This window comes from Pestalotiopsis fici (genome assembly GCF_000516985.1).
Source record: "Pestalotiopsis fici W106-1 unplaced genomic scaffold PFICI_Scf_5, whole genome shotgun sequence".
Classification (NCBI taxonomy): domain Eukaryota; kingdom Fungi; phylum Ascomycota; class Sordariomycetes; order Amphisphaeriales; family Sporocadaceae; genus Pestalotiopsis; species Pestalotiopsis fici.
The window spans coordinates 3,649,896-3,660,257 of record NW_006917095.1 but is presented as its reverse complement, the minus strand read 5'-3'; the positions used below and the strand labels follow the sequence as shown (position 1 = coordinate 3,660,257).

At 49.6% G+C, this 10,362-nt stretch overlaps 3 protein-coding genes across 3 annotated transcripts; all 3 read right to left on the bottom strand.

Annotated features, from left to right (window-relative positions):
* Positions 1-3,627: 3,627 nt before the first annotated feature.
* On the bottom strand, positions 3,628-4,379 carry PFICI_08388 (uncharacterized protein; the record flags this gene model as incomplete). The annotated part of the gene is made up of 2 exons (XM_007836969.1): positions 3,628-3,870; positions 3,969-4,379. The coding sequence occupies 2 exons, from the start codon at positions 4,377-4,379 to the stop codon at positions 3,628-3,630; spliced, it is 654 nt and encodes a 217-aa protein (XP_007835160.1).
* A 989-nt stretch (positions 4,380-5,368) lies between these two features.
* Positions 5,369-7,136, bottom strand: PFICI_08387 (uncharacterized protein; the record flags this gene model as incomplete). Its single annotated transcript, XM_007836968.1, has 5 exons — positions 5,369-6,283; positions 6,355-6,661; positions 6,714-6,872; positions 6,928-7,015; positions 7,082-7,136. 5 exons carry the CDS (start codon positions 7,134-7,136, stop codon positions 5,369-5,371), a joined length of 1,524 nt encoding a protein of 507 aa, XP_007835159.1.
* Positions 7,137-7,688: 552 nt separating this feature from the next.
* On the bottom strand, positions 7,689-9,893 carry PFICI_08386 (uncharacterized protein; the record flags this gene model as incomplete). Its single annotated transcript, XM_007836967.1, has 9 exons — positions 7,689-7,850; positions 7,910-7,977; positions 8,060-8,227; positions 8,296-8,771; positions 8,842-9,096; positions 9,177-9,309; positions 9,371-9,414; positions 9,498-9,524; positions 9,697-9,893. 9 exons carry the CDS (start codon positions 9,891-9,893, stop codon positions 7,689-7,691), a joined length of 1,530 nt encoding a protein of 509 aa, XP_007835158.1.
* Between the last annotated feature and the right edge of the window lie 469 nt (positions 9,894-10,362).

Here is a 10,362-nt window from a genome sequence, read left to right as displayed (position 1 = left end):
AAGAAGGCGCAGGGAAAGAGAAGAGAGAAAGTCCCAAAGAAACGGCCCTGCGAGTCGGTAGCTAGCTTGGAGGTGGCCGTACCTACACCTACCTGGGTTACGTGCTGCTAACCATGCCCCCATGCAGATCACCGCGACCTACTATGTAACATATCCCTCTCCTCCAAGGGACCAAGACTAATAAAGGTAGTCTTGGCTGAAGGGGGTGGGGATCAGGATCCCACGTTGGTAACTTGATCCTGTCGAAATTTTGCCTCTCTCGATTCGTCTCTTCCGGAGCTCACTCGGTCAAGCCACATGGCGCGACATCTCGAGAGAGACCCCGTTGGAAGGGAGGTCGATCCGTCACGACCTAATAATTGTCTATCTATTCATGTACACAGTAGCTATCTGAGGCGTCTCCTCTATGGATAAAGCCATGGGTCTTTGTGTCTCTCTTTACTTGCTTTGACAAATACCTGTTATATATCATCTCTCAAAATCTCCTCCATGTTTTTTTTTTTTTGTCAGAAGACATGGTGGCAATTGAGTATTCCTTCGGATCTCTCGTATTGTAGTTAGGTACAGAGGAAATAGGCTCGCGTAATGCCGGGTGCCAGAAAACGGGGAAATGGTGCGTTCGTTGTCAGCGGCGTCAACAACTTTCTTTAGGTGCGGCATGACCGCAAAGGGCTCACAGCGTCAGGCAGCTCCAGAGTACAAGGTGCTAGGTAGGTAACACGCTCTCTTCAGCTCACTGATTAGATGATGGGGTTTGACGTATCATATGCCGTTTCCCCGGCTCACAGGCTGTTACCAACAGTAATTGCTTACTGTCATTCAAAACTTTAAACCCTTTTTAACCCGAGGCCAGAAAGACCTGGACAGGCGTGTGGAGATGGATGGAATGCTGCTACTATCAGCTATGTAGTTCATCCGAGAGCTGCTAGCATCATTATTAGTCGCATATCAGCTACACACCTTGCCAATGTAGGCTGTGGGGAGAGAGCATTCTTGTGGTCATAACCTAAGATAACGAATGAACCCTTGTAGGAACCAATTTCGGGCGTGACTAGGGGGGCCCCTCGAATTGCTTGGATATCTGGGTGCTTGGCCGCTTGGCTATAAAATTTTCCTTCTTCCTATTCTTTCTTGTCGTTTATGCTTGTAATAAAACCGCGTGTTCATTTGATTTCAGTTCGCGTAGTAGTCAAACATGATATGATTGCCATCCTATACCAGACGTGTCTAGCTTGCTACCTAGGTAATCAGTCCGTTTCCTTGTGTCCGTCCATACAAGCAGCCAAACGCATAGGGCTGGCTGTCCACTCGTATGCACTACTGCTGGTAACAGGGAGACAAGCATGGGCCGAGCCCCTTGCGTCTGGGGAGCGCCACAAAATGGGTCGATCCGCCAGCCGTCGCAGAGAGGAGGAAGGGCTCGGGGGGAGTGGGAAGACGAGAGGAGGAAAAAAAAAAAAACTTAATCAATTTTGGTCAAGTGCTCCAGCCATCAGGAACGTTGCAAGATCTGTTATGCCAGCTCGCATTGGACAGTCCCCGAGTACGCGCCCATGGCCCATGCGGATCTTAGGCCTTTTGGCAGCATTGGCACACGTAATAGAATCAAATAAAGAAAGCGGAGAAGATGGCTAACAAGATGGGGTATGTCTGGAGGCCTGAGGAACGACACCACTGTGCCCCGTTTCACTGGACAACTTCATCTGAACAACTACGTATCATGTACCTCTCTCTGCTCACAGTATGCGCAGACCCTGAGAAAGGGCAAAATCTGACCAAATGTCCTGCAACAAATTTCTCTGCCACCATTCATGTCACTACCATCATCCGCTGTGCCTTGAATAGACTCGGGACTGGGCTGAACTTAGATAGAGTAACCAGAAACTCTCCGGATGCATGTTTATGCTGTTCCCCGGTATCCGCCTTCCGGCGGTCCCCGCTTACTGGCGGCCCTTTTTTTTTTTCAAAATGCTACCATGCACTCGATGCTGTTTGGATGGGCTGGCTCTCTTTCTTGATGGATGCCGGGACGCCTGCTGACCTGACTGTCACACTACATGCATGGAAGGCTACTGGAACATTACCTTGAATGGACAATCAACCGACTTGGCCGCCATGGCGAATTCCTTAGCCTTCGGCCTTAGCTGCTAGGCACGGAAACTACAGAAAGTCACGCGTCGTGATTGGGAGCTGCTGAAAGTCTTGGTCGAAATTCAAGCAAGAGTTTTACCGGTCGTCTTAAAGAGCAGGAAGCAAAAGCTGACCATGTCTCACTATTGGAACCAGAATCGGCCCGTAAACTCACTCCAAAAAAGTCTTTGGGCATCGTTCGGACGAAGAAAAGATAAGCTGTCGAGGGCTTCTGTTTAAGCAAATCCATCTTGTCCATCAGCTCTCCTTCCAAGTGTTGGAATATGCAGCTCGCCCTTGTCAGCTGCAGACTAGCAAAGGTTACTTTGATACTACAGGACACAAAAGCCTCGAGGCTCGAACATTTCAATCCACAGTCGAAAGCTCATAATAATGATCAATTATGAATCAGGTATAATTCAACATAGAGACGTCCAGCATTTACAGTGAGGGTTCTCGCGGTCGGGTTCCGGCCGGTTTCAACCGGCACCAAATAACATGATCAACTTTCTCACCCTCTCCTCCAAGGAAGTTATAGCGTATTGTAGTTAGTAGGCGTGTAGTAGGTAGATAGTAGATGTGTGCCCGGGTCTTCGGAGCGGATGAAAATGTTATATTATAGGTCCCATCATGATTATCTCTCCGAGCATATCCGTACATGTGCTTGACGTCGTTTTACTCCCCATCTGTGTAAGATCTACTTGCTACACGCAATCCTGGCTTGTGTAAAGCCCATCATGGTATAGATGCGGGCGCGCAATCTGGTGCTTGCGGTACTGGGTAGATACACCAACCTACTACGTAGTTTCACAAATTTCTTGCAATCCGTTCTGGCGGATCTGGACTACGGAAAGCTCCACTGTTCGCATGTCATACCGCACAGTACTGGTAATAGAAATAGTAGATAAGTACGTGATACCCGTAATGTAGTATAGAGCTGAGAGCTATTTTGGTGGATCAACAGTGAGATTCAGGTCACGGCGGATGCGAGATCCTCCTCCTCCTCCATGCTGCAGTGCCTGCTCTCTGTCCCCCGGTTCTAGGCTTTTATGGTGGAGGCCGCGGTTGCGCGGTTCATTACCATGGCTTCGTTTCGACCGTTATCAGTTGTGGGACTGCCATTAGCTAGCTACTAGGTACGCATTCGACGCGGCATGATGGCGTGGAGCCCCCCCCCCCCCCCCCCCAACCAAATTATTAGTGTGGCTCCATCGAGATAGCAGCACTTCAGCCCAGAGTTGTAGTATGGGGTTCATCGATGAATTAGGTAATTCCAACCTTCCACGGCTAATCCTTGTTTAGCATAGGCGGACTCGATCTTGAAAACCTCCCATTCACTACACATCACGAAGATGTATCGTCGGTATACTACTCATCAGTAGTACTGACTAGTATATCACCTATTCACACAAATTATTCACCGGTCGCACCGTAGAGCTGGGCGAAATACGCCAGTTCCTTTCCCCTTCGCTCATCCCGCCTGTCTGTCAATGGCAGTTATCCTTCAAGCCAGATGTACGCGGCGATGATATGAGGCAGTGGCCCCAGAATTCTCCAAGCAGTATCCTTTGAGGCTTCAATGGGCCACGCTCCAGAGCGGGCGGCAGCTTGCTCGCTCAGCCAATTCCTCCATTCAAGATCAACATCAAGCCATTCTCCGGGGGCTGCAGCAGGGGCAGAGCGCCCCATCTCCCGGCTACTGGCCCAGAATCTGACTTGCCTCAACCTTTCCTTCTTGACCTGAAATTATGACCGTGGAAGAGCGTCAGAAACCTTGATGACATCCTCGGTCGGTCGGATGGAGGACAGGAGAGCAATCAGAAAACAACATGTCATACCTGGATCATCGAGTCGGAATATTCCCGACACGCAGCCATGAGAACTTTGTGGTCACGAAGTTTTCGACTGGGCAACTTGTCGTGCGCCTGCAACCGCTGATCAATTTCCTCCATTAGTGATCTGACGAGCTCGAGCTCTTTCTTACAAGTCTCGATGTCTTGCTCTAGGTTCGTTGCAGTCGCGAGTAGCCAGCCAATGGTTTGCGCGGATCCGCGCTTCCCGTCTTGCCCTGAGACATCTGATTCACTCTCGTTCAATGGCTTCCCGTAGGAGAACTTTGCTCTTTGCGCATCTTTTACTTTGATAACCGAGAGCCGCGATGGCTCAGCAAAAGTCTGTCTCTTGCGCTGTCCGAGATATGTCTGGATTCTCGCGTTACGTGCCGGTGATTGCGTGCTGGCCATGTCCATCTTGTGTGAGCATTTCAAGTCAAGCCTCGGACTGTCTGAGTGGGTACCCCATGAATATCATTTGAAACTGTGGCACATGTCAAACGTGTTGGTTGAGTGAGGCTGGCTCAAAGGAGCAATGCTGTCAAAGCCCCGGTGACAAAGGAGTTGGCTAGTCAGAGTTCAAAGAACAAAGACTGCATCTATGCCTCCATGGGCGCGCATCCTTCTAGAGTGGCAAGCAGAGCATCTGTCTTTCCGCTACTGCTCTCACTTATGTAAGGTAGAAGTACCCTCTTAAGGGGTCAGAGATACGCTGCCATCATGCTCACTGCCCAATATTTCCTTGGGTCTTGTTTCGCGACAAATGCCAAGTCAAATACAGCTTAGTTATCCCACCTTTATTGGATTCCAGACACCCTCCAACTACTAGCTGATCAGATAACTCGCACCAACTTACCATGTGCTGGCGGTTCGCCTATACCCATCGCTGCGTCATCTGCAGAGCATCACTAGCAGCAGAGACTTTGCCCGTGACATTTCCCTGTCGGATGGCAGAGCAGTCTTCGGGAGAACAAAACAAAGAAGGAGAAGCAGAGCGAATCGGAAGTGGTTGCCGCATAGTGCAGAATGAGGGGGAGGCCATCGTCCATGGGTGCCCAGAATGCGAGAAGACGGAAAGTGCCAAAGGCCTTGCTTACTGGGCAGCAGATCTGAGAACGATAGAGGCAAAACAGGAAGCACTGATGAGTTACGTGAGAAGAGGAATGAGGAGTGATGAGCCACGGCCGTTGCAGTATTCAACTGATGCGGTAATCACGGCAAGAAGACATGTTCGGCAGTCATACTATCAAAGAAAGCCACAGACCAAGACATGATTAACCACGAGATTCCTCTTCGCCATGCACGGGATTGTCAGCACATAGTCAGGGAGACATGACCACAATCTATCCAAATCAGCACCGTCGTCGCTCAGCTACGCCGCGTTCTTGGATACCTCCTATCTATCTTTATATAAACGCAAGCGTATCTTTGCAAGTCTCTGGAACAAAAACCCAGCCTGAGCTGTCTTCATGTCGTACTTGCTGGGGCAAATCGACGTCGTCGCCCGCTTCTGCTTCTGCTTCTAGCTCCGGCTCCGGCTCCGGATACTTCTTGATGTGTTCCAAGGCCCATATGAGCTCTTTGCTCAGCACTGGTGGGATTCTTCCATCTCCCTCGAGCGTCCCAAGCCCGGCGATCTGAAATAGCCCATTCAGCCACTCTTGCGTCTCTCCCTGATCCCAATTTATGCCATGAAATGGTCTCCGTTCCCTCGTGGTCTCATTTTCTCTATCAAGCTCCCATTTCTTCTGCTCCTCGATAGAAGGTAATTGCGCAGCATTTCGGTCTGAGAAAAGCCTGGCTAAAGCAATGGCTTGGTATTCCCAACTTCGAAAGCTCAGTACTCGCGGTACACCAACAATGGCAAGTGTCTTGAAGTCTTGGAAAAAGGTGTGCCAGTAGGTGTTTATCAATTTTTCCGCTTGATAATCCCACAACGGGCGGCCGTTGGCTTTGCTGTTCCAAAAGGGAAATGATGGCTTGTACCCAGTGCAGTAGATGATCCTATCAAGATCTTCCAGGTGTGTACCGTCCTGGAATATAATGCGACCGTCCTGCCGATATTCCGTGATGATTGGTTTCCAGGCAATGCCCGGTGGAGGCTCTTTGCCGTCCCATCTAGACTTGGATCGCCTTGACTGATACACTGGGAGTTGGGCGCTTTTGAGGAGCTCAAAGGTTATGTCATGACCGGATGCCGAATTGCCAATAACCAAAACCTTTTGATCGGTAAAGACTGTTGGAGATCGATAGTACTTGGAATGCACTACCCGCCCGGGAAACTTGTCCATGAATTGTTCCAATCCATTGACTTGCGGAACCTTGAACGCCACCAAGTCAGCGGGGATGAGGCAATACACAGTAGAAGCAAGGCTAGAGGAGAACCACATACATAAGGGACAGAATAGTGTCCATTGGCCAAGATGACAGCATCGAATGTCTCCTCCCACCAGATATCAACGTGTCTAGCCGTGTCATATTTTCGCAGCGTCAACTTCCACTTATCTTGAGCGTGGTCCGAGTTGGAAGAACTGAGTTTCGACACGTCCTCGACTGTCGTGTTTAGTACCAGGTTCCTGTCAATGCCATGGGTCGCAAAGTAATTTTCAATATATTGACGGGGGACATAGTGGGGTGCAAATGGTCCGTAGGCAAATTTGGCATCAGAGAAGCTCATGGCAATATCGGGCACATTGGTACTAGGTACATTTAGTGGGATACTTGAAGCGTTTTCAAGAGGCACAATCTCACGTTAACGAATCATAGACTGGTGTTTTTGAATATCGTTCCTGCTTTGATGGAGACAAAACAGCTGGGAGCTGGCTGGGAACCTCCAGGGGCGGGTCAATCTCGACTGGAAGAGCGCCAGGATGGACAGCCAACGGAGGCTGAGGGTCTGCATCATAGATCCTGATTTCATTAGATGTGACTGGTCTTATTACTCTCAAACAATCATGGTCTTTACCAGGTCCCGCCAGCTTTCTCCCTCCGCTCGAAAACGGTAATTTTGTCAAAGTAGTTTTCGGCTTTGAGAGCCGCGGCCGTTACCGCACCTTTTTCCGTTTTGTTAATAGGAAGTGGACATTTGTAAAAAGTCAACAGAAGCCACCCAGACTCACCAGCCGCGCCGCCGCCTACAATGGCGACGGATTTGATTCTCGACTCTTGTGGCATTATCTATAACATCCACTGTTTCACCTTGCATCATACCAAGGTAAGAACAATACAAAAAAAGACCAGAGAAATTATCAAGAAACAGGAACCTCACTCACTTGAGCTTGCTTCGAGATTCATCCACGGCTCACGGCGGGGAAGGCAGCTAGGTTAGACAAAAGTCGCAATCCCATATCACTATTTCACCATCGCTAGCACGTGATTACAAGTGGCGCCCGCATTATCTACCAGTATGACTGCACATTGCACGATAATGATGCAATTTATAACATGTCATGTTCATGTTATGGCTCCATAATCTATTAGACGTAAGAGGGTCGGATGTGTATCTCTGACATAGGCCGACTCCATGCGACCAGGCTGCTTTGATTTGTCATATGGTCATTTGGACCCACGTCAAAACACTCTTTTGTGAGATGTATAGTCGAACTAGAAATATAAAGTTCGACTCCTCCAATGCAAACGCGACGTATGGCGTGTTTTATAGCTGGTTTGCTCCAGCTTGCTCCCAGAGTTTACCTGAGTATCCATCCAGGTGTTTTCTAAAACCAACTAAAGGACATATCTAAACCCATTGACCCTGCTCTCAAAGGCCGCCTCCCTTGGCCCTGCTTCCTCTGCTTCCTCCGCTTCCCGCGCAGCCTGCTCACGAGCAGCGAGCTTCTTGTTATCTCGCTGTAGTACGAGGCGCACACCAAAAGCCATGATGGCCACCTGCGAGTTTTGTGAGATCAAACGAGGTCAGTTGCCTTCAGGGACCAGCCAGCACTCACAACAAGGGCAACTGCAGCCGTTGCGCTACCACCAGCAAGGTATCTTGGACCATCAGAGGAAGGATACACTACAGAAGTAGAAGATATTTGGTTAGGTGTTGTTTGGGTGATATATGCATAACAAGGGATTGCGTGAGATATTCCTCTTACTGTACGATCCATAGATGTTGGCACAATTTCCAATCATATTGGCAATCGATATGCAAGCCGACCTTTTGACCAGGGGCCGGGGAAAGCTGTTGGATACCCAGGCCACGATGATTTGATAGGCCGAGACTGCGCCCATTGGCATGAGAAACATTGCAAAAAAGCGTGCCGCTGTCATAAGGGTTGCTTTAGCTTCTCCCGCGTTTGTCGGACGCAGCAGGCAATGGGACTCAACTTACCAGTATTGAGCGACGAGACAACAATAATGTTACCAATGACCGATATGAACATTAGGCATATAATATGTATGCTTCTGTCGTGATACTTTCCAGACGTATACGTCACCACGAGCGACACGAGAAAAGTCCCAATCCACACCGGCGCCGTGATCAAGAGTGTCTCAATGTTTCCATACCCGAGTGTCTTGACAATTGTCGGGAAAAAGTACTGAAAGGACTGTGAGAGCAAGCTGATGTGCTGGAGAAGGGTGAAGAGATATAGTCGTGGGTCCTTGAGAGCCAGCATGACACCCTCCTTGACAGACGCCGCGCCACCCTCGTCGGCCTCTCCGACATCATCAACGAGTCGCCATTGCGCATATGCCTTTTCCTCTTCCGAGAGCCACTTTGTTGTTGCCGGATAGTCGGGCAGGATAAAGGCCGCTGTAATGGCCACGCCGATTGTGATGACGCCCTCTATGATGAAGAGCCACCTCCTGTCAGAACGCATCAGCATTTTCAGAAGCATCAAGGGTCGCGTGTGACCAAGGTGAGTCTTTGGTTTACCATCCAGAGATCCCGTGGGCTCCGCTCAAATTCCCCAATACGCCGGCTCCGAGGAGGCCACCAAAAGCGTTGGCTAGCGAAGAGCCTGCATAGAACCAGGCGATCCGATGTGCCAGTTCGGCGCGAGTATACCAGGAAGACATGAGGAAGATGGCGCCAGGAAAGAAGGGCGCCTCAGCGAATCCAAGAAAGAAGCGACAGGCAATGAGAGCACCAAATGAGTGCGTCGCGGCTTGTGATGCCGAAATAGTTCCCCTGTGTTTTCCCCATGGTTTTGTGAGCGATCTTCATCACCGTGGGAGGAGCGACACGTTGGCTGGACCATGTAGACTTACCAGATGGTCATGACGCTTCCTAAGTATAAGGATGGCCGCACCCGCGTAATGATGAGATTTGATGGCAGTTGCATCAATAGATAGCCAACGAAGAGAATACTGGTCGCCAGGTTAAAGTCGGTGCCGGTCATACCTAGAGCGTGTAAACATTACGTCTAAGCCTGTTGCCCATCTTTGTTGGTTTGATGGCGTACCGAGTTCAGCTTCCAATGTGCCAAGTCTTGCTTGTGACAGATTGCTGACCACAATATCTGATTTAGCACAATCTTCATAGTGTCGCACACATGTGGCGACGCATATGGGCATCTGGAATGGGCTCACTTTCGATCCAAGAAGTTTAATAGATACCTATAATCGTATATATCAGTACCATGTACCAGCTTTCTAGAATATGTGCGGATATCTTGTCGTCTAAAATCTCTAAGGACACCAGACAAACAGCGCAGACAAAGTATCTCGTCGCGAGACCGTGGCACGCTTTGAAAAATGATGCGACAATCTCTCTCTGCCCTTGACGTACATGAGAATCAGAAAAGGCAGAAGATGGAAATCCACCTTTCGTAGGAGCCTCTTGGTCATATCGTGATGATACTCTGGTGCCGAACTTGCAAACTGCTGTTGCAGCGCAGTGGCGGTCCCGTTAGCCACACTAGCCTTGTGCTCGAGGCCGATTGCCTCGGCCTTGTCGACGCCCGCCGCATCGTGAGTGGCAGACATCTTGACATGAGATTCTGTCGAGGAAAGCCCAAGGTTTGTCCGTATTTTGTGTGAAGAAGGAGAAACAGCAGAAACAAGCTTATCTATTTGCTCGGCTGTCTGTCCTGCTGACCTGCCGGCCTGGGCAGTGAAGGTCTCCAAAAAAAAAAAAAAAAAAAAGAATTGAGGCTCAAGTGTATAAAGGTAGGTTGGATTGCGTATGTCAAGACAAGAAAAGGGGACGCGACGAATCCAGATAATGAATTTGATGCAACGACAAGAAGAAGACTAACTGGCTGGCTTATGGAGTAGATGATGACACCCCGTTCATGAAATCCTAGACCGGGGGCAACATCGTACGTCGATAGGTACAATTTTAGTCAACTCGTCGTCTCACTAGCCAACACATTAGTCGCGGGGAATGTCGATCCCTCGGGTCCGGGGAAGAGGGACGCGAGGCGGGGGATCGGGGGCGGGGAGACAAAGCGGT